This window comes from Scyliorhinus torazame, chromosome 13, assembly GCF_047496885.1.
Source record: "Scyliorhinus torazame isolate Kashiwa2021f chromosome 13, sScyTor2.1, whole genome shotgun sequence".
NCBI lineage: Eukaryota > Metazoa > Chordata > Chondrichthyes > Carcharhiniformes > Scyliorhinidae > Scyliorhinus > Scyliorhinus torazame.
In genome coordinates, this window is record NC_092719.1 from 200,713,721 (window position 1) to 200,737,322 (window position 23,602).

At 46.2% G+C, this 23,602-nt stretch overlaps 1 protein-coding gene across 3 annotated transcripts; it reads left to right on the forward strand.

Annotated features, from left to right (window-relative positions):
* Positions 1 to 565: 565 nt before the first annotated feature.
* On the forward strand, positions 566 to 12,284 carry LOC140388528 (hyaluronidase-2-like). 3 transcript variants are annotated; one of them, XM_072472885.1, is made up of 4 exons: positions 567 to 679; positions 4,849 to 5,829; positions 9,771 to 9,860; positions 11,570 to 12,284. In XM_072472885.1, the coding sequence occupies exons 2-4, from the start codon at positions 4,909 to 4,911 to the stop codon at positions 11,885 to 11,887; spliced, it is 1,329 nt and encodes a 442-aa protein (XP_072328986.1). In that variant the 5' UTR covers positions 567 to 679; positions 4,849 to 4,908; the 3' UTR covers positions 11,888 to 12,284. The 3 variants fall into 3 exon arrangements, with proteins under 3 accessions (XP_072328988.1, XP_072328986.1, XP_072328987.1); XM_072472886.1 differs by lacking the exon at positions 567 to 679 and adding an exon at positions 716 to 1,097; XM_072472887.1 differs by lacking the exon at positions 9,771 to 9,860 and having other exon boundaries at positions 566 to 679.
* Positions 12,285 to 23,602: the final 11,318 nt, after the last annotated feature.

The following is a 23,602-nucleotide window of genomic DNA, read 5'->3' on the forward strand; positions in this document are numbered from 1 at the left end:
GATACAGGGCAAGGGTGGAGGCGCGGGCTTAAGTAGGGTGCTCTTTCAAGGGCAGGTATAGACTCGATGGGCCGAATGGCCTCCTTCTGCACTGTAAATTCTATCACTGTATGATTCTATGATGACTTGATCCAATGTCCAATAGATCTTGGAGGAGAAACGTTCCAGTTTACGTGGAAAATGGGCTTCCTGCTGTCCCTCAATATGTTTTCACTCTCAAGAGGGAAGATGGATAATTTTTTTTCAAAGGACATCAGCGACTGTCGTTTTTTGCTTGTTAGAATGCTGCTAAAATAATGCTTGTATTTTTTGTAATGTGCTGCCTGCCCGAGCCTGGATTAAAAATATCACTGCAACAGTGTTGTTCACAGTGAGTGTCCTGGAGCCATTCAAAGATGTTCCCCGAGCAGTCTCATCCCGGATGAAGCTTCTGGCCAAGTGTCGGCGCTTTGCTTCCCGGCTCCCGCTGGGAGAAACTAGTTCCCTCTCAAACCATTCAAACTCTTCCCAATCAGAGGGAGCTGGCCCGCCTTGCGGTCGCTCTCACTGGACTGTGTTAGTTTCACTTTCGCTGGCGACATGACCCGTGCCACTCATTGGCTGAGCCTCCAAGGGCCGTGCGGCCCCGGAAGAACACATTAGAAGCAGATGCGAGCGGGGAGTCAGAGGAACTTTGAGGGTGAGCACGGAATTTGACCCCCCCCCCCCCCCCCCCCAACACAAACTTTAGCTGTGCCACGTCAGGAGATGTCATTGAATAGAATCGTAGAATCCCTCCAGTGCAGAAGGCGACCGTTCGGCCCGTCGAGTCTGCACCATCCCTCTGAAAGAACATCCTAACTAGACCCACTGCCCCCACCCTATCCCTGTAACTCCACTTAACCAAGAGCCAATTTATCATGGCCAATCCACCCAACCTGCACGTCTTTGAACTGTGGGAGGAAACCGGAGCACGTGGAGGCAACCCACGCAGACACGGGGGAGGACATGCAGACTCCGCACACACAGTCGCCTAAGGCTGGAATTGAACCTGGGTCCCTGGTGCTGTGAGGCAGCTGTGCTAACCACTGTGCCACCCAAAAGCCAGATAACCAAAGGTAGGGTCAAAGACGTAAAGTGAGGGATGGAGGTGAAGTGAATTTGGGGGAGGTGAAATTGCAACGGTTAAGACCGAGGTAGCTGAAAGCATGCTCACTAAGGGAGATGTGTATAAAATACAGGAAATTAGAATCAAAACTTTCCTTCGGTGAGGACCTACACAGAGAGTGACAAGCCTTTAGTCTCATTTTGTTTTGATGTTTTAAGTTTCCTTTATGATTTATTTTATTTTGGTTAATGGGACCGCTCTTGTTATGGAATTTTCTTTGCACTGTAAAGAAATTACTACCATAATTGACAGAAAAAAACGCAAGAGAGGTAAAGATTTTTTTTCAACACTGTCTTGTTCTAATCCGGAATGAGGTGCCTGGCCGGTTTGGTGGGAGCAGATTCAACACCGTGGTAACTTTCAGAAGGCAACATCGCATACACACTTAAAAAGGAAATACATGCGGTGAAAGAGAGGGGGAGCAGGAGTGGTTAGAGAGCTCTTTCAAAGGGCTGACACTGGCAGGATGGGCCGAATGACCTCTTTCTGTGCTGTAAGATACCCATGTTATCATTCGGTTCCACCCCGGGTCTCTCTTCTCTACGGCTGTGTCTGCGTAAGTTTTTCTCATTTTGGTCTAAGAATTAAACCTATTTTGATTTATTTTACCCATGAGAAAGTGAGGATATACCTGTTTTACAAGTTTGTAATCTTGCCTGCACTTTTACATCATAAATTCACACTTCACCATTTTACCAAATTAGGAGTCTCAATTAAATCTATAGAATTGCCAGATATCTAACTGTCCTTGCTAATGACACACTGACAGTATGACAACAGCAGAAATCCTGAGATTCAAGTATCACGGGACATATTACAACCTTCTTTATAACCAGCACCTAACCCATGTGCACAATATATGTCCAACAAGTGTTGCGATGTGAAGATGTGTGATACCACAATATTGAGAAACTGTGGATGCCCAGCAATTTTTATACGTGTTTGTGGCTGTTTTATCTCCGCATCACGCCTTCTCCACTGACTGCCATGCAAGCCTTGGAGGGCAAAACTTTGGAATTGAACTACACTTCGACAAATCCACTCAGTCCATGGTGGGCATTGTTGGTCTTTCCAATTCTGTTGCTTTGAAGGACAACACTGTTTCTGTAACAACCACAGAATGCCCCCAATTCTGTTGGTGTATGGACTCTCTGGAGATTACCAGGATGTTGCCTGGTATGGAGAGCATTAGCTTTGAGGAGATGTTAAATAAACTTGGTTTGTTCTCACTGGAACGAAGGAGGTTGAGGGGCGACCTGATAGAGGTCTACAAAATTATGAAGGGCTTAGACAGAGTGGATAGTCAGAGACTTTTTCCCAAGGTAGAGGGGTCAATTACTAGGGGACATAGGTTTATGGTGTGAGGGGCAAGGTTTAAAGGAGATGTACGAGGCAAGTTTTTTACACACAGGTTAGTGGATGCCTGGAACTCGTTGCCGGAGGAGGTGATGGAAGCAGGTACGATAGTGACATTTAAGGGGCATCTTGACAAATACATGAATAGGATGGGAATAGAGGGATACGGACCCCGGAAGTGTAGAAGATTTTAGTTTAGACAGGCAGTATGGTCGGCGCAGGCTTGGAGGGCCGAAGGGCCTGTTCCTGTGCTGTACTTTTCTTTGTTCTTTGCATAGCAGCCCCATTTTGTTTGTTTGATCATATGTGTGTGTAAATAGTATATTGAGATCCTGGATTCTGTCACAATAAGCCAGTGTCTCATCCAGTTGTACTGTGCCTCCTAGCTTCAAGCCACACAGGGAATTATCAGGCCAGGTAACCAAAGGGTTGGTCAAAGAGGTGGAGAGGTTTTTTTGGGGGGGCGGGTGTAGTTCCAGAGACCCAGTGAGGGACCAGTGAGGGAGGGGTTTAAAATGAAAGGAATAGTCAAGTAGCCAGAATTGGAGGGACACGTATATTCAGAGGATTATGGGGGTGGTGGAGATTACCGAGCTGGGGAAGGGACGAGTCCATAGATGGGGTTGAAAACAAGATTTTTTTTCATTAAGAATGGAGGTGTTACGAGCCCGGTGGTGGCGGCAACGCTAAGGATCTGGGGCCAGTGGCGACGGCACCGGGGTGCAATGGGAGCATCGGTGTGGTCCCCGATCAGGGGTAACCACCGGTTTGCCCCGGGGAAGATGTCCAGAGCTGGCATCGGGCGGAGATTGGAAGAATGGGGGACCTGTTCATCGACGGGACGTTTGCGAGCCTAGGGGCACTGGAGGAGAAGTTCGAGTTACCCCCGGGAAATGCCTTTAGATGTATGCAGGTGAGGGCTTTTGTGAGGCGACAGGTGAGGGAATTTCCATTGCTCCCGGCACAAAAAGTTCAAGATAGGGTGATCTCGGGTGTATGAGTCGGGGAGGGCAAGGTGTCGGAAATACACCAGGAGTTGAAAGAAGAGGGGGAAGCGCTGGTAGAAGAGTTGAAGGGTAAATGGGAGGAGGAGCTGCGGGAGGAGATCGAGGAAGGTCTGTGGGCTGATGCCCTAGGTAGGGTTAATTCCTCCTCCTCGTGTGCCAGGCTCAGCCTGATACAATTTAAGGTGGTCCACAGAGCGCCCTTGACGGGGGTGAGGTTGAGTAGGTTCTTTGGGGTAGAGGACAGATGTGGAAGGTGCTCAGGGAGCCCGGCGAACCATGTCCTTATGTTTTGGTCATGTCCGGCACTGGAGGGATTCGGGAGAGGAGTTGCGGGAGCAATATCTCAGGTGGTGAAAGTCCGGGTCAAGCCAAGCTGGGGGCTAGCAATATTTGGAGTAGTGGATGAACCGGGAGAGCAGGAGGCGAAAGAGGCCGGCATTCTGGCCTTTGCGTCCCTAGTAGCCCGGCGAAGGATCTTGCTAATGTGGAAGGAGGTGAAGCCCCATCGCCTGGAGGCCTGGATAAATGATATGGCTGGGTTCATAAAGTTGGAGAGGATTAAGTTCGCCTTGAGAGGGTCTGCGGAAGGGTTCTACAGGCGGTGGCAACCGTTCCTAGACTATCACGCGGAGATTTAGAGGAAGGTCGGTCAGCAGCAGCAACCTTGGGTTGGAGGGGACGTCCTGGGGGGGGGACTGCCTGGGAGGGTGGATGAGCAAGAGATAACATGAAGGGTTGGGGAAACTGGCACGTACGGGTGAGGGCCAGTGTACAAAGCTGTGTAAATATATCATTTTGCCATGTATATATCTTGCTCTGCGCGATTTCGGGGTTTTTTTTTGTTACGGGGGGGGGGGGTTATTGTTTGTAAGGGAGAAAAATTGTGTTAAAACACTTTAATAAATATATTTTTTTTTAAAAGAAGAATGGAGGTGTTGCTTAACCAGAAATAGAAGTGATGGTTGAACAGGACTTGGTGCAAGTTAGGGCACAGTGAGCAGAATTTTAAATGGCCTCAGTTTTGTGGAGTTCACAGGAAGCCGTAAATATTTCTATAACATCTCTGTAAGTGTGCCGAGCTGACAGTCAGATTTCAATAGGTTAGATTTACGAGTCAGACCTATCTACCTGCTGAGATGGTGCCTTTTAGCAGTGAAGCAGAACTGTGTCAAAAACAGATGAACAAATGACACCTCTGTTGGAACCAATGAATCTGGGTTTACCTGATCCACTGAGTTACTTCCTCACAATTGACACACTTATACCAACTGTCTCACTTTTGATGTGACAAATCTGTTGCCCTTTCCATAATTATTTTCCTTTCTTCTGTTTGAACAGCGTGAATTTTAATTAAATGCAGAACATGAAAAGGCTGATTCATTAAAGAATGAGATATTAATGAGTGCAACCACGATGATCCTGGTGAAAGCAGTAATCGGCCTGCTATGTGGGTGCACTGTGGCCCTGGGACAACCACTGAAACCAGCAAAATCTCCAGTGAAATCCAATAAGCCATTTATAACAGTATGGAATTCTCCTACCGCAGCCTGTCAATCCTCGTTTGGTGTTAATCTCAATTTGAGAATTTTTGACATAATAGCAAATCAAAATGAATCATTCATTGGGAAAAACGTCACCATCTTTTACTATGATAAATTGGGCTCTTACCCCTACTATACTGACAGCGGGGTTTCTGTAAATGGGGGCGTCCCACAGAACGCCAGTTTGAAAGATCATCTTGCAAAGGCCCAAGTAGATGTGGAAAAGCTGATACCTCTGCAGGACTTTGGTGGGCTGTCTGTCATCGACTGGGAGGCCTGGAGGCCGTCCTGGATAAGGGACTGGAGTCAGAAAGATATTTACCATAAGAAATCAAAAGAGCTGGTCCGCAGGCGGCATCCTGATTGGTCTGACAGTCAGGTGACCAAGCAAGCGCAAAATGAGTATGAACAAGCTGCCCGCGATTTCATGGGACAGACGTTGAAGATGGCAAAAGGCCTTAGGCCTCAGGGCCTGTGGGGCTATTATGGCTTTCCCTGTTGCTATAACAGTATCATTTCCAACAATTACACTGGAGAATGTCCTGATATTGAGCTGAAGAGAAATGATCATCTGGTGTGGCTCTGGAGGGAAAGCATGGCCTTATATCCAAGCATTTACCTGGATCATACGCTTCGATCAACGGAGAATGCACAAAAGTATGTTCACTATCGAATCAAAGAGGGCCTCCGTCTTTCTCAACTGGGAGCAAACTACAGCTTGCCTGTCTTGCCATACTCTCGGATTGTGTACGCCAATACCACGGAATTCCTGACTGAGGTAATCTGTATGGTCTTTAACCCTCTAGTAAGGCACTAATACGAGGTGTGTTTCCATGCCCCCAAGCTCCCAGCAGAGAGCTGCACTTGCAGGTCGGAGAGTTGGTCAGTAATGTTATTGTCCAGCCCACACGCTGGGAGCACAGGACTGTGAGATCACACCAATAATCCCATGAATGCTGTCTGAAAGTATCACCGTGAACCAGGAGAGCAAAGTATGTGCGGGACGATTCAAATACAAAGGGTTGGTGGGGATGGGGTACAATTTTAACTCTGGGCACAATCAGCAATTCAGGCACAAATTGCATCTCTTTTCGAAAAGTCATGGGCGGGATTCTCTAATAATGGGGCTATGTCCCCACGCCAGCGTGAAAACCGGCATCAACGACTCCGGCATCAACGGCCCCCGAAAGTGAGGAATTCTCAACTTTACAGGGGGCTAGGTTGCCGTCGGAGTGGTCCCCGCAGATCCAGCCAGCGTGGAACGGCCCGCGTGGGTCCGCGCATGCATGGAACGGCTGACGTATTTCCGCACATGCGGGGGGTTCCCTTCTCCGCGCCGGCCCCCGGGCAATATGGCGGAGTCCTACAGGGGCCCCGCGTGGAGTAAAGTAAGCCCCCATGGAACCGACCTGATCGGTAGGCCCCGCTCGCGGACCAGCCCACCATGCTCCAACCCCTCCCCCTCCGGGACGGCTCCCGCACACTCACTTTCCAGGTCCCGCCGTGCGGGAGGTGAGTAATCCACGCCGGTGGGACTCAGCCAAACCCGTCAGCCACTCGGCCCATCGGGGCCCACAGAATCGCCTGGGGGGCCGCTGTCAACGGCCCCCGACCGGCGTGGCGGGAATCCCGCGGGCGCCTGAAAAATGGGGCGGGAGAATGATGAAGCTGGCGGTAGAGCACGATTCTCGCGTCCCCCCGGGGAATCCCGGCCCATGTTGGTTTCACAGGTCGGCGCAACATCGAGGGCCGAAGGGCCTGTACTGCGCTGTAATGTTCTATGTTCTATGTATTTCCCCCAAGCTTTCACTCAAACATACTTCCATATGATCAAACTCAAAACCTGCCTTGAGCCAGTCCAGTTGGGCAGTGATCGTTTTATATGTAAATGAGAGCATTCCTGTACCAGCCACCCCGAACAGGCGCCGGAATGTGGCAACTAGGGGCTTTTCACAGTAACTTCATTTGAAGCCTACTTGTGACAATAAGCAATTTTAATTTCATAACCGCTATTACATTGCTGGAAATAACCTTTAAGAAATATCCATGATCTAGTTAGATTGGGATACAGTAGTCCTCTGTAACTTAAAAAAAAAAGATAAATTCAAAACCTTTGAAAACACACCAATTATTATCCCTGTGCCCCAAACCACCAACTTGCCTTGGCAAATCAGCGGAAACTCCCAATGCCTGTCCAGTTTTGTGTGCACCTCGCGCACTTTTTTAAAACTTGTACACAGATTGTGACAATGATTTGTGGTGAACTCAGTTTGCGACGAAAGGCCTGGAATCTTGTGCCGGTTGTGAAGATATCTGGGAAAACTGCACCAAAAGACAATCTGGCGTAACTGAGCAGAAATTCCAATCCTGGGTGTTTCTGAAAATAAAATGAAAGAATTAGCAAAGGTAATGCGTCATTGAGCTAAGCAGACCCGAAATTTCCTGGGCTCAATATTTAGTCTGCAATGAATTGGCTGATCTCAATAGGATTCGGAGAGGAAGATTATCCAGGGTTACTGATCATGATTGCTATCCATTGGTTCTGTGCAAACACGGACAGCCACACTCACCTAGCGAAGTTTCTCGCCATTCTGGCTAAGGTCGAGCCTGAGGTCAGGTGTAATGTCTGCTCTTGTCAGCTTGGATCTGGTATGTCTCTCTTGTGGGGTCCATGAATTGGATTCAGTTTGAATTTGTTTTTGGACCAAGCAAGGACATGGATTAAGGGCTTGCCCTGTCCATTCTGCACATTGGCTTTGTAACTCTGAGAAAGGGATAGCATTTTTTTATAAATCGAGCTTGATTGTGCACGCCTCGGAGATGAGTAATCTGCCCAACCTCACTGACTAAACTGAGTATGAAAATGCTTTCCATTTTTAAATTATTATTATTTTTTTAATGTATGTTTTATTCAAAATTTTTTCCCTTTACAGATCAAACATAACAGTAAAGAAAGTTTAACAATAAACAAATGGCTAATCAACTTGGTAATCGAATCGTTTAACATAAACTAAAACTTCCACCCCCCCCCCCCCGCCCCCCCCTCCCCCCGGGTTGCTGCTGCTGGACATCTGTCTTCCCTCTAACGTTCCCCTAGGTAGTCGAGGAATGGCTGCCACCGCCTGGTGAACCCTTGAGCCGATCCTCTCAGGGCAAACTTTATCCGCTCCAGTTTCATGAACCCCGCCATATCGTTTACCCAGGCCTCCAGTCCGGGGGGCTTCGCCTCCTTCCACATGAGTAGGATCCTGCGCCGGGCTACTAGGGACGCAAAGGCCACAACGTCGGCCTCTTTCGCCTCCTGCACTCCTGGCTCATCCGCAACTCCAAATAGAGCTAGCCCCCAGCCTGGTTTGACCCGGGCCTTCACCACCTTGGAAATCACTCCCGTCACTCCCTTCCAATACCCCTCCAGTGCCGGGCACGACCAAAACATATGTGCGTGGTTTGCCGGGCTCCCGCCACACCTCCCACACTTGTCCTCCACTCCAAAGAACCTGCTCAGTCTTTCTCCCGTTATGTGTGCTCTATGTAGCACCTTGAATTGAACCAGGCTAAGCCTGGTGCACGAGGAAGAGGAATTTACCCTGCTTAGGGCATCAGCCCACATACCCTCCTCTATCTCCTCCCCTATCTCTTCTTCCCACTTTCCTTTTAATTCGCCCACCAACTCCTCCCCCTCTTCCCTCATCTCTCGGTATATCTCTGACGCCTTGCCCTCTCCGACCCACACCCCCGAAAGCACTCTGTCCTGAATCCCCTGTACCGGGAGCAGCGGAAATTCCCTCACCTGTTGTCTTGTGAACCCTCACCTGCATATATCTAAGGAAGTTTCCCCGGGGCAACTTATACTTTTCCTCCAATGCTCCCAAGCTCGCAAACGTCCCATCTATAAATAAATCTCCCACCCTCCTAATTCCCAACTGGTGCCAGCTCTGAAATTTTAAATTATTTTTTAACGTAATTTACAGGATGTGGGCATCACTGGTTAGGGCAGCGTTTATTGCCCATCCCTAGTTGTTTATTGCTCATCCCTAATTGCCCTTCAGAAGGTGATGGTGAGCTGCCTTCTTGAACCGCTGCTGTCCCTGAGGTGTAGGTACACCCACTGCGCTGTTAGGGAGGGGCTTCCACTATTTTGATACAGTGGCCCAGTGATTAGCCCCGCTGCTTCACAGCTCCAGGGACCCGGGTTCAGTTCCGGCCTGGGGTGACTGGCTGTGAGGAGTTTGCACTTTCTCCCTGTGTCTGCGTGGGTTTCCTACGGGTGCTCTGGTTTCCTCTCACAGTCCAAAGATGTGCACGTTAGGTGGCTAGGCCCCGATAAATTGCCCCTTCGTGTCCAAAAGATTAGGTGGGGTGACTGGGTTATAGGGATAGGGTGGATGCGTGGGTGCTTTTTCCAAGGCCGGTGCAGGCTCGATTGGCCTCCTTCTGCACTGTAAGTTCTATGATTCGATGAAAGATTGGAAGTGCTGTGAAATAGAAAACTGGGGACATAAGACTGAGAGGTAAATGAATATTAAGATGTTTATTTTGCATTTTTCACGCGGCTTCAGCACAGCAATCCAAAGAAATCACCGCGAGAGAAAAGGTATTCCAGACAAACTGTTGGGTTATGGAGGCCGTGACAAAATACAGTCTGGTTACTTGTGGCAGAAACGTGATCAGAATCACAAACAGTAACACCACAGTTCTGTCTGTTCTTGATTCTTTCAGATTGACTTGGTCCACACAATTGGACAGAGTGTAGCAATGGGAGCTGCGGGGATTGTTCTTTGGGGGAATTCAGATTATGCCCGCTCGCAGGTAAAAGATGTTGTTTGATCATTTTGTTAGAACCATAATTAAATATCGAAGCACTTACATTTTAGTATAATGCTCCACACCATAAAGGCTTATTTTCCAGGTTTCAAGATTCATAACTGTTGCATTACTTAATCTGCTGTCATCTGTTCCTTTGATCAGTTGTAACAACCGCAGATTCATATTTTTGTCTTTAATGAGCTTGTGTTGCACAGATCTCTGTAGAGTACTCAGTTAAATCATACAGTACAATTCCGTACAATAATTTGATTCTTTATTATTGAGCTCACAATTCACTATAAGTTTCACAATTCCAGTGGTTATCTCAAATAAATTATACGAATTCTACCTTTAGTCCTACATTCCATGCAAGTAAGTAAAGTCGTCATAGTCCCAGATGACCATAGGCTGCTTTCTCCTTTTGAGGGGGTGGGTGGGGGGAGAACTGACTGGTGGTGATTTAACCTGAGGGTCACCATACCTCAGGCAAGGGGCAAATTTCTTTTTTTAAATTTAGAGTACCCAATTCATTTTTTCCAATTAAGGGGCAATTTAACGTGGCCAATCCACCTACCCTGCACATCTTTGGGTTGTGGGGGTGAAACCGACGCAAACAAGGGGAGAATGTGCAAACTCCACACAGACAGTGACCCAGGGCCGGGATTGAACCTGGGACCTTGGCGTTGTGAGGCAGCAGTGCTACTCACTGCGCCACCGTGCTGCCCTGGCAAGGGGCAAATTTGAGATGGCGACACCTTCAAGAATAACCTCAGCCGGTACAGCGATTGAACCTGCGCTGCTGGCCTCGCTCTGCATCACGAACCAGCCATCCAGCCACCCCCTCAGTTGTAAGTCTTGTTTTCAATGTGGCAAGGATTTGGTAGATAAAAGAGTTAGAATATTTTTCCAACCCCCGGCGCACTGCCCCCCCCCCCCCCTTTCTGTCTCCGCCCTGTTAACAGGAAGACTAAGGTTACACATCTACCTTTCAGTCATAACAATGGAAAAAGGAGTGAAATCCGTTGATAATTGAGCAGGAAATATTACTTGGTGCAGTGATCTCTATGTTGTAATACATGATCAGACTATGTTAAGCAAGTACAGGCAATTGAACACTAGATGGCCACACTAACAAGACCTATAAAAAAGTTTTCCCGCTCTTTCCTAGAGGAGAGTGTGTCAGGAGTGCCGAGAGTACAGAAGGGAGACAGCTAGAGAGAAGAAGTTAACAGATCTTAGTATATAGTATTATTTAATTCAATAGTTTAATCTACTGTTATTTGTTTGTTTTACTAGTTCAGTAAAAAAAACTCACTAATTTAATTAGTATTACTCAGTAAATTACTTTATCATCACTGGAAGGCTACGTCTATATTTCAACAACTCGGCTAGACAAAAGGAATAATATATATATATATTACAATATCATAATATCACATCTGGTACAAACGTGACTTCCAGCCCCACGCCTCCCCATTCCCCAACCCTCAATATCCAACCACAGTTATAAAAAACTGAAATTCTAATGTTAATAGTAAGTTGGTGTAATGTCATGTTATGGAACGAAATGATTCTGAACCTAACGTCACTGAGGAGTTGCCTACAGAACGATTTCTCAGTCTCCACATCACCATTGGGTCACTTGAAGGTGGAGAAAAGACCTTTAAAAAGCAGGAAATATAATTAAATGAAATGTTTTGTTTCTCATTTAGGAATCCTGCCTTGCTTTGAAAGCCTATATCAGTGGAGTATTGGGTAACTATATTGTCAATGTGACGAATGCTGCAATGATCTGCAGCTGGTTGCTGTGCACAAACCACGGCAGGTGTGTGCGAAGGAGCAAAGCCAGCCACGCCTATCTGCACCTGAACCCAGACTCCTTCACCGTGAGGGTGAACCCTTCAGACAAAGGCCCGGCATTTTTGCTGACGGGACAGATGGCTGAGAAGGACGTGAGAGAAATGGCAAGGGGATTTCAGTGCCAGTGCTACAGTGGGTGGGGGGGATCCCACTGTGAGATCTCATGCTGATAGGTTGCTGGAGACTCTGTGCAACCTTTGTACCTGGGCCTAAGGCGAACAACCATTAACCTGCAGTTATCGTTTACCTCATTTGGTTGGTTCACTTTTCATTCAATTAAAACAGAAAACGATGTCAAAACTCAACAGGTCTGGCAGCAACTTCTGGAGAGAGATACAGAGTTAACATTTCGGGTCCACAACCTTGCATCAGAACATGGGACCTGAAACATTAACTCTGATTCGTTCTCCACAGATGCGGCCTGATTCGCTGAATATTTTCAACATTTTCTGTTTTAATTTCAGATTTCCAGCATTTTGCTTTTTGTATCAATTTTGATGAATTTGCTTCTCGCTGCTATCATTGCATAATACATCATGAATATCCAATAAAATATTTTGCACACAGGTCACTGTCAGTTTTTCACACCTAGCTGATAGTATTGTTTTGTGTTTCAATCTGGTAAATGAAATGGAATATATTTTTAATTGCTGTTTTTGAAGCCAGCTCACAGGTTAATTTCCTTCAATTCCTCTGTGGAAGGTGATGATCTGTGCTCCAGTCTGGTTTCTTGAGCTCCTCCAGCTATCTGCTACACTGCCTTAATGTCTGACTCCATTCCACTGACTTTCCAATCAATGTCAATATTGGGGTTAACGTTGAACAGCAGTGGACTATCCTCCCTCGTCAGGCAACCCTCGTACATGCAGATTGTCCAGGACTGTCAGTATTCCTTCTGAACTGCACACACGTGCAGCAATCGTGACGGTACTGCTCATTGAGCTATCTCTTTTAAGATATGCGTATAGCTTTAAAATACAACACATTAATATAGACGGGACACGCAAAACAGAACGTTTAGAGAGATCACTGCTGATGATGAGTGATCTAAGATAAAAGTTTTACGAATTTAAAAAATATATATTGTACCCACCACTAGCCGGCTGAGCAACATCAAAAAGCCACACCTTAAGCCTTTCTCGCCTGTATTTAGCACACTGGGCTAAATCGCTGGCTTTTAAAGCAGACCAAGGCAGGCCAGCAGCATGGTTCAATTCCCATACTAGCCTCCCCGAACAGGCGCCGGAATGTGGCGACTAGGGGCTTTTCACAGTAACTTCATTGAAGCCTACTTGTGACAATAAGCGATTTTCATTTCATTTTCATATTACTCAGTATCATAGACGATGCATGCATCACAAGCAAACAGCAAAATCCCCTACTTGAATTTTATCACATTTAGAAAGTAGAGCATGGATTTTAGAAATATATTTGGTGAGTATCTACCTAATGGAGTAAATAGAATTAAAAGAACATTGTTAGTCACCGCCCCCTCATTAATTTATGTAAGAGGAAGAATCCCTGTTTATTTCTCTCCTGTTTGCCTGGACTATAATCCATTGGCAGCCAGCTCAGTCCAGACCTCAACCCTCGCTGCAAACTGCTCACATTCTGAGCAGCTTATTACTGGCGTACTTTGTCAATAGTGCTGTTGAGATTGCCATAGCCAAATCATTCCACAAGGAAGTTGGAATCTGCGTGTGGCTCACAGAGCAGTAAAGGAGCTTCAGAAGTTACAATCTACTTGAAAGAAAGTATATGGATTAAATTTAATTGAACGATTTTCCTTAGGTCTCCCTCCAGCTGGTGGCGCTGTCTGCGAGGACACGCTTCGTTACTTCCCTCCAGCTGGTGGCGCTGTATGTGGCAGACCCGCTCCGCTCTCGCCGGTCTGGGAGAGGAGGGAGGAGGGCGGCACTCCGAATAACTTGCGGTGCCAGTGGAACGAGAGGCCGAGGCCTTGACTCAGTCTGGCCTGCCCTGTGGACAATGGCCTCGGCCTTTCATAGATTATCATAGAATTTACAGTGCCGAAGGAGGCCATTCGGCCCATCGAGTCTGCACCGGCTCTTGGAAAGAGCACCCTACCGAAGTTCAGCACCTCCACCCTATCCCCATAACCCAGTAACCCCACCCAACACTAAGGGCAATTTTGGACACTATGGGCAATTTATCATGGCCAATCCACCTAACCCGCACATCTTTGGACTGTGGGAGGAAACCGGAGCACCCGGAGGAAACCCACGCACACACGGGGTGGATGTGCAGACTCCGCACAGACAGTGACCCAAGCCGGAATCGAACCTGGGACCCTGGAGCTGTGAAGCAATTGTGCTATCCACAATGCTACCGTGCTGCCCTAGGGGGTCTGGGGGAAGCCGGGTCCCAGGACTGGGGGGAGAAACATGATTCACCCGGGATCACACTGAGAACCTGAGGGCAATAAAGTGAGATTATCCTGTCACTGGACAGGCAGGAATGTGGGGTTTGGATGACCAGGATCTATTGCGCCACAACCCCTCCCAAGGTGAGGGAGTGGGAACTCTGCCTGGATTAAGTGCGGGGCGGGAAGGCCTCCTGCCAGTTGAGGTCCTTAAGTGGACAATTTATGCCCAAAACCTCATCCTGCTGCCCAGCAGTCGCCAGTGGACTTTCCACGAAGGGCAATTGGAATGCAGACCGTTCGATATGCCAGTGGTACCTTGGGCTCATTTTGGTGGCAGGTGCCCATAGAATCCCTACAGTGCAGAAGGAGGCTGTTCAGCCCATTGGAGTCTGCACTGACCCTCTGAAAGAGCACCCTACTTAGGCCCACTAAACAGCCCTATCCCCGTAACCCCACCCAACCTGCACATCTTTGGACACTAAGGGGCAATTTAGCATGACCAATCCACCTAACATGCACACCTTTGGACTGTGGGAGGAAACCGGACAACCTGGAGGAAACTCGCGCAGACGCTGGGAGAACGTGCACAGTCACCTAAGGCCGGAATTGAACCTAGTTCCCTGGCGCTCTGAGGCAGCAGCACCAACCACTGTGTCACATCACTGTCGCCCCCCCCCCCCCCCCCCCCCCCCCCCCCCCCTATACATTAAATTCTGCGTGCTATGTGCAGCAACAAAATCAATAATTTTGAATTCTGGGCCAGAAAGCAGCATGGTGAAGTTCAACGGAGCCAGTAGTACTGGGGCAGAGCCCCGGCATGCGGCGCTACGGAACCAGTAATCATGGAATCACAGAATTGGTACCACACAGAAGGAGACCTTCTGCCCCCTCCAGTGTTGGCTCTGCAGAGGAGCAATTCACCTGGTGCCACTTACCTGCCTTCTCCCCGTAGCCCTGCACATTCTTCCTTTTCAGGTAATAATCTAAGTACCTCCCGATTGAACCAGCCCGCTTCACAATCTCAGGGGGCAGGGCATTCCAGATCCTAATTTTTCATGCATAATCACTCTGCACAGACAGTCACCCAAAGTCGGAATTGAATCTGTGTTCCTGGCACTGTGAGGCCGCAGTGCTAACCACTCTGTTGCCCAAACGTTTCCACAAATTGAACGTATTGTGCTCTATGCCATTGTTATGATCTGAGTGGAGTCCAGTAACTTTTTTTTGAAAAAAGGAGAAATACAAAAATCCCAGTTATTTACTGAATGGATGAAGCCACAAAATTCCACAATTTAAAACAAAATAAATATTACTATGCAAGAGTCAAACAAAGCAAACAATAAATTATAGTTTGGGGAACCACCTCAACTCTAAAATCCAGAATCAACATCAGCTAAACATGAATATACAGGCAGACTGCAGTCAGTTATCAGCTATAAATTACACAGTAAATGGCAGATACAACTAAGACATCTTATGAATTGGGAAGCAGTCCACTCAGCATATATATCGTAAATCTCAGACACAAAATCCTTCTAAGTCCTTTTTCTCAACGAATTTCAGCTCTTCTGGGATTTAGTCTGATCCCCAGCTGACAGAGCAAACATCCTGAGTTCCGGTCAGTCTCAAAAAATACAAGCTTTGAAACCATGGATTCTATTGCTCTCCGTTTACAAAGCCTAGGATACTGTATGCTTTATTAACCACTCTCTAAGCCCCCTTTAGAATTGTGCCCCTTATTTTATATTGCCTCTCCACTTTCTTCCTACCAAAATTAATCACTTCACTCTTCCCTGCATTAAATTTTATCTGCCATTTGTCCACCCATTCCACCAGCCTGCCTATGTCCTTTTGTGTTGCACACTGTTCTCACAGTTCACAATAGTTCCAACTTTTGCATAGTCTGCCAAGTTTGAAATTGTGCTCTGTATATCCTGGTCATTAATATATATCAGGAAATGTAGGGGTCCTAACACCGATCCCAGGGAAATTACACTATAAAGCTTCCTCCAATCTGAAAAACAGCTGTTACCAAACACTCTCTGTTTCCTGTCTCCCAACCAATTTTGTGGGCAGCACGGTAGCACAGTGGTTAGCACTGTTGCTTCACAGCACCAGGGTCCCAGGTTCGATTCCCGGCTTGGGTCACCGTATGTGCGGAGTCTGCACGTTCTCCCCTTGTCTGCGTGGGTTTCCTCCGGGTGCTCCGGTTTCCTCCCACAAGTCCCGAAAGACATGCTTCAGTGTACCCGAACAAGCGCCGGAGTGTGGTGACTAGGAGATTTTCACAGTAACTTCATTGCGGTGTTAATGTAAGCCTACTTGTGACAATAATAAAGATTATTATTATTACTGTCCCTTTTATTCTACGAGCTGAAACTTAGTTCATCTGTTTGTTGTGTGGCACTTTACCAAATGTCCTTTGGAAGTCTATGCACATCACCTCAACAGCAGCACCCTCACCAACTCTCTTTTACCTTATCAAAAAATTCAAGCAGGTAAGGTCACATGATTTGCCTAACAAATCCTGCTGTCTTTCCTTAAGTAACCCATATTTGCTAAAGTGACTGTTAATTTTGTCCCAAATGATTATTTCTAGAAGCTGCCCAACACCGATGTTAAACTGACTGACCTGCTTTTGCTGGGCTTATCTTCACATTCCCTTTGGAACAAGGGTGTAACTTTGCAACTTTCCAGTCCTCTGGCACCACCTCTGGGTATAAGACTGAAAATATATGGCCGTTCCACTGCATTTTCCACTTTCGCATCCATCAACAAGTATAGACAGCCCATCTAATGCCTTCTCCATATCAGTTTTAAACTCTTCAAATCTGTGAATAAATTGCTTTCACCATGACCTTCACCCATGCCTGCTGCTCCCATGCATTGTTCCTCTTTTTGGTCCCAAATTCAGTCCCACATCACCTTTTACCACACTTTCACTAGTTGCTCAGAGAAGACACAGTGGTTAGCACTGTTGCTGAACAGCGCCAGGGTACCGGGTTCGATTCCTGCTTGGGTCACTGTCTTTGCGGAGTCTGCAAGTTCTCCCCGTGTTTGCATGGGATTCCTCCGGGTGCTCCGTTTTCCTCCCACAAGTCCCGAAAGTCGTGCTTGTTAGGTGAATTGGACATTCTGAATTCTCCCTCTGTGTACCCGAACAGGTGTCGTAGTGTGGCAAGTACGGGACTTTCACAATAACTTCATTGCAGTGTTAATGTAAGTCTACTTGTGACAATAATAAAGATTATTATTATTGGATCCCTTTTAACACTATTCCGCAGGATAGTTTTGATGCACCTTATTTCAGCATTAAGCTTGGACTTGAGCAAATATCTTGGTGTCTGTTTATAAGGTACCTGATGAGGCCAGTCTTATGGAGTGTGGAACCGTAGGAATCCCAATGTAAATGTTAATCAGTGATGGTAGGCTTGCAGTAGTAGAGAATCCATTAGCAGATTTCTCAACTAGCATGTCGAGGTAAAGGAACTTATTAGATTACTCCATTTCAAGGTGAATCTGTGTGCAGGATGAAGCCCATTAAGGTGTCGAAGGAAGTTCTTACACGCAGCTGCAAATTCAATTCTAGTAAATGTATTATCTACCTATCAGAATTCAGTGAAGGGTAGGAGGTTAGGTATCATCCCATGAAGATGTGCTTCTAGTGGAAACAAACAAAAATGTTTTCAAGAGCTGGACCCAAAGGACCCATGGAAAACCATCTATTTGGGCAAACATGGCGCAATTAAAATTAAATTCAACTGAATGGGTTGCTTTATTCATAAGTTCAATGAAATACAGATTCAGACATGGTTGGTGTATTTAGATTGAGATTTGAGATGCATAAAATTATGAGGGGCATAGTTATAATTAACAGAAACAAACCTTTCCCCTTGGTGGAGGGGGTCACTGACCAGGGGGCATAGATTTAAGGTGAGGGGCAGGAGGTTGAAAGGGGGTGTGAGGAAAAACCTTTTTACCCAGAGAGTGGTGGGAGTTTGGAATTTGCTGCCTGAAAGGGTGGTGATCGTTAGAGGTGAAAATATTCATATGTAGGCCTGTTTGAGTAAGTAAAGAAGCAGTTTATTATTTTAGACCTGGGAGAAAGATTTGGAGACTACGCAGTCTCACAATCCTCTTTCTCACTTGAGTTCAGGTTCGCATTGGGTTAATATACAGATTCAAGGGGCGGAATTAGTTGTATTCTCATTTACATACAATCAATCAACTATATTCGCGTCACAATCCATTACATGCAGTCAATCAATTTTCTTAGCATCCCAGTTATCACATATATGGTTAAAGTGGGTGGTGTCTTACCCGCCACTAACCTCATACAGAAGTCATTCAAAACTAACACAAGGATATGTCCTGTCCACAGCGGGGGACCTTGAGCTTATACATTGCATTCCTTGTTCTGTGAAGCTGTTATCAGCAACTGTTGAGATACTCCCTAGGTTCTCATGAGGTAGTTACACAATTTGTAACTTATTGTTCAGGAAATTGGCTAGTTCAGCGATTTTGTGTCTTTAGTATTGCTTTAATAGCTAACAGCCATTTTGTGTCCTTTCTGATATTAACAAGCATTGTGTATACATTTCTACAAATTGCCTCTTCTAAACAGGCATCTAACCCAATGAGTACCTTTTGTCTCATAAGAACATAAGAACTAGGAGCAGCAGTAAGCCATCTGGCGCCTCGGGCCTGCTCCGCCATTCAGTGAGATCATGGCTGATCTTTTGTGGACTCAGCTCCACTTTCCGGCCCGAACACCATAACCCTTAATCCCTTTATTCTTCAAAAAACTATCTATCTTTATCTTGAAAACATTTAATGAAGGAGCCTCTACTGCTTCACTGGGCAAGGAATTCCATAGATTCACAACCCTTTGGGTGGAGAAGTTCCTCCTAAACTCAGTCCTAAATCTACTTCCCCTTATTTTGAGGCTATGCCCCCTAATTCTGCTTTCACCCGCCAGTGGAAACAACCTGCCCGCATCTATCCTATCTATTCCCTTCATAATTTTATATGTTTCTATAAGATCCCCCCTCATCCTTCTAAATTCCAACGAGTACAGTCCCAGTCTACTCAACCTCTCCTCGTAATCCAACCCCTTCATCTCTGGGATTAACCCAGTGAATCTCCTCTGCGCACCCTCCAGTGCCAGTACGTCGTTTCTCAAGTAAGGAGACCAAAACTGAACACAATACTCCAGGTGTGGCCTTACTAACACCTTATACAATTGCAGCATAACCTCCCTAGTCTTAAACTCCATCCCTCTAGCAATGAAGGACAAAATTCCATTTGCCTTAATCACCTGTTGCACCTGTAAACCAACTTTTTGTGACTCATGCACTAGCACACCCAGGTCCCTCTGCACAATAGCATGTTTTAATATTTTATCATTTAAATAATAATCCCTTTTGCTGTTATTCCTACCAAAATGGATAACCTCACATTTGTCAACATTGTTTTCCATCTGTCAGACCCTAGCCCATTCACTAAGCCTATCCAAATCCCTCTGCAGACTTCCAGTATCCACTGCACTTTTTGCTTTACCACTCATCTTAGTGTCGTCTGCAAACTTGGACACATTGCCCTTGGTCCCCAACTCAAAATCATCTCTGTAAATTGTGAACAATTGTGGGCCCAGCACTGATCCCTGAGGGACACCACTAGCTACTGATTGCCAACCAGAGAAACACCCATTAATCCCCACTCTTTGCTTTCTATTCATTAACCAATCCTCTATCCATGCTACTACTTTACCCTTAATGCCATGCATCTTTATCTTATGCAGCAACCTTTTGTGTGGCACCTTGTCAAAGGCTTTCTGGAAATCCAGATATACCACATCCATTGGCTCCCCGTTATCTACTGCACTGTTAATGTCCTCAAAAAATTCCACTAAATTAGCTAGGCACGACCTGCCCTTTATGAACCCATGCTGCGTCTGCCCAATGGGACAATTTCCATCCAGATGCCTCACTATTTCTTTCTTGATGATAGATTCCAGCATCTTCCCTACTACCGAAGTTAAGCTCACTGGCCTATAATTACCCTCTTTCTGCGTACCTCCTTTTTTAAACAGTGGTGTCACGTTTGCTCATTTCCAATCCACCGGGAACACCCAAGAGACTAGTGAATTTTGGTAAATTATCACTAGTACATTTGCAATTTCCCGAGCCATCTCTTTTAGCACTCTGGGATGCATTCCATCGGGGCCAGGAGACTTGTCTACCTTTAGCCCCATTAGCTTGCCCATCACTACCTCCTTAGTGATAACAATCCTCTCAAGGTCCTCACCTGTCATAACCTCATTTCTATCAGTCACTGACATGTTATTTGTGTCTTCCACTGTGAAGACCGACCCAAAAAACATGTTTAATTCCTCAGCCATTTCCTCATCTCCCATTATTAAATCTCCCTTCTCATCCTCTAAAGGACCAATATTTATCTTAGCTACTCTTTTTTGTTTTATATATTTGTAGAAACTTTTATAACAGAGCTACACCACCTCCCTTACCATCCACTCTGTCCTTCCGAATAGTTTGATACCCTTGGATATTTAACTCCCAGTCATGACCATCCTTTAACCATGTTTCAGTAATGGCCACTAAATCATAGTCATTCATGATGATAATTTGCACCATCAACTCATTTACCTTATTCCGAATACTACGAGCATTCAGGTAAAGTACACTTATGTTGGCTTTTTTACCTCTGTTTTGAATCTTAACGCCACAATCAGTAACCTCTCCTAAGTTATATTTCCTCTGAACTTTTCTCCTAATTTTCCTTGTCGTTGAACCCATATCTTCATGTAACAACCTGCCGCGTCACTTACCATTAATGTTTTTACTTCCCGTTTTATTCCTTTTAGTATTACTGGTCCTATTCACTGAGCTCCCCTCAGTCACTGTGCCTTATACTGTCACCCTTTTTGATTTTTGACTATGGCTTCTCTGCCTTACATTTTCCCCCTTACAGCCTTTTGTTTCTGTCCCTGTTTTACTACCTTCCAACCTCCTGCATCGGTTCCCACCCCCTGCCACATTAGTTTAAAACCTCCCCAACAGCTCTAGCAAGCACCCCGCCAAGAACATTGGTTCCAGTCCTGCCCAGATGCAGACCGTCCGGTTGTACTGGTCCCACCTCCCCCGAGAATCGGTTCCAATGCCCCAGGAATTTGAATCCCTCCCTCTTGCACCATCTCTCGAGCCACGCATTCATCATATCTATCCTGACATTCCTACTCTGACTAGCTCGTGGCACTGGTAGCAATCCTGAGATTACTACCTTTGAGGTCCTACTTTTTAGTTTAACTCCTAACTCCCTGAATTCAGCTTCTAGGACCTTGTCTCGTTTTTTGCCTATATTGTTGGTGCCTCTGTGTACCACGACAGCTGGCTGTTCACCCCCCCCCCCCCAGAATGTCCTGCAGCCACTCCGAGACATCCTTGACCCTTGCACTAGGGAGGCAACACACCATCCTGGATTCTCGATTGCGTCCGCAGAACCGCCTGTCTATTTCCCTTACGATTGAGTCTCCTACAACTATAACCCTGCCATTCTTCTTCCTGCCCAGCTGTGCAGCAGAGCCAGCCATGGTGCCATGAATCTGGCTGCTGCTGCCTTCCCCTGGTGAGCCATCTCCCTCAACAGTGTCCAAAGCGGTATATCTGTTTTGCAGGGAGATGATCGCAGGGGACACCTGCACTGCCTTCCTACTCTTGCCCTGTCTTTTGTCACCCATTTTCTATCTCCCTCAGTATCTTTCACCTGCGGTGTGACCAACTCGCTAAACGTGCTATCCACGACGTCGTCAACATCGCGGATGCTCCAAGGTGAGTCCATCCGCAGCTCCAGAGCCTTCAAGCGGTCTAACAGGAGCTGCAACTGGACACACATCTTGCACGTAAAGGAGCCAGGGACAGTGGATGTGTCCCTGAGCTCCCACATCGCACACGAGGAGCATGACACGGGTCTGAGGACTCCTGCCATGTCTTAAACCTTAGGTAAACTTATACAACTACAATTCCACAAAACGAAAGAAAAAATAAATAAATTAGACAATGAAAAGAAAAACTACTTACCAGTCACTTACCAGGGATAAAAAGCACCTCCTCCCCACCCAGCTTCGAATTCCCACCTAGATTCAAATTCCCAAACTCACTCTTTGCTGTCTCACTCTGGCTGTGTCTTCTCTGGCTCACTGGGAGAACTCAGCAGAACTATTCAAAAGTAATATAGGAGCAAAAATGTAGTTACAGAGCCACCTATAATTTATATCATAGTCCAGACATAAAATGTCCCCCAACAGTGGTGGAGGCAGAGACCGTCATAACATTTAAGAAATATTCAGATGTGCACTTGTGATCCCAGGGCATGCAAGGATATTGGCCAAGTGTTGGAAATTGGGATTAGAATGGTTAGGTGGTTGTTTTTGACTGACACAGCGGTGGTGGGCCGAAGGGCCTTTTCTGTGCTGTACGATTCTATGATTCTATTGCCATGATATACTGACATAGTGCAGATATTTAGGCTTCCTGAGTGGAATATTGGGAATGGGCTGGCAATGTTGAACAAGCACATGGACACTGCAATGTTTTTGTCGGATGGCCTTATTTATTACTAGAACTTTTGCAGTTTAAGTTATAAACGGTGTATTAACATTAAAAGTGTGGGTAAAGTATATACAAGAGAACAGATGAAAAATCATCTCTCTTTGACTTCCTCTAGCCAGTCTGAGGGATCCGCTGACTTTAACATTCACTTATAAACTAGTGAGACTCCTGGTGGTCAGTCGGTGAATTATAACACAACCATGCTATTACTACAGACATTGCATTTCTATTGGTAGGCAAATCCTGTATGGTCGTTGCAAAGCTGAGGGAATCCTTTACCGTGTAAGCGGAAAGCCTGCTCAGAACTGGGTGCAGCAACTCACCCAACCATTTGGTCAATTTATGTTGTAAAGAACCAGTCATAGATAAGAGAGGGCATCACTACAACATGGTGATCTACCGTCCTAGTAACCCTAATTTAGAAGTTATTACTTTCCACCTTATGCAGAGTCCCCCTAAAACCTTACTATTTCCTACTCTATTGCTATCTATGTCTCCCAGCAGTCTGTGCACATTGACATTGCACTCTCGTATTTCCTTCCAATTCCCATCCCCTGCCAAGCTGGTTTGAATCTTTCCCAGCAGCACTAGCAAATCACCCCAGCTTTGGTCCCAGCTCTGTTTAGGTGCAACCAGTTCAGTACCACCACCACCACCGTCCCCCATCCCATCCCACTGCCAGGAATTGTAATTCCGTTTGGAAGAGCGATGTGGCTGAAGCAGGGGGCCATACAATTGAAGTGAACTGGCTCCTAACCCTGTGCGATGGTGTTTGTTTTATCTGTTATTCCATGCGTGATCTATAGTTCGTACCATGATCTGCCTGTTAATTTATGTTTAATTTAGGTTGGCTTGATTTATGTTGAATTAAA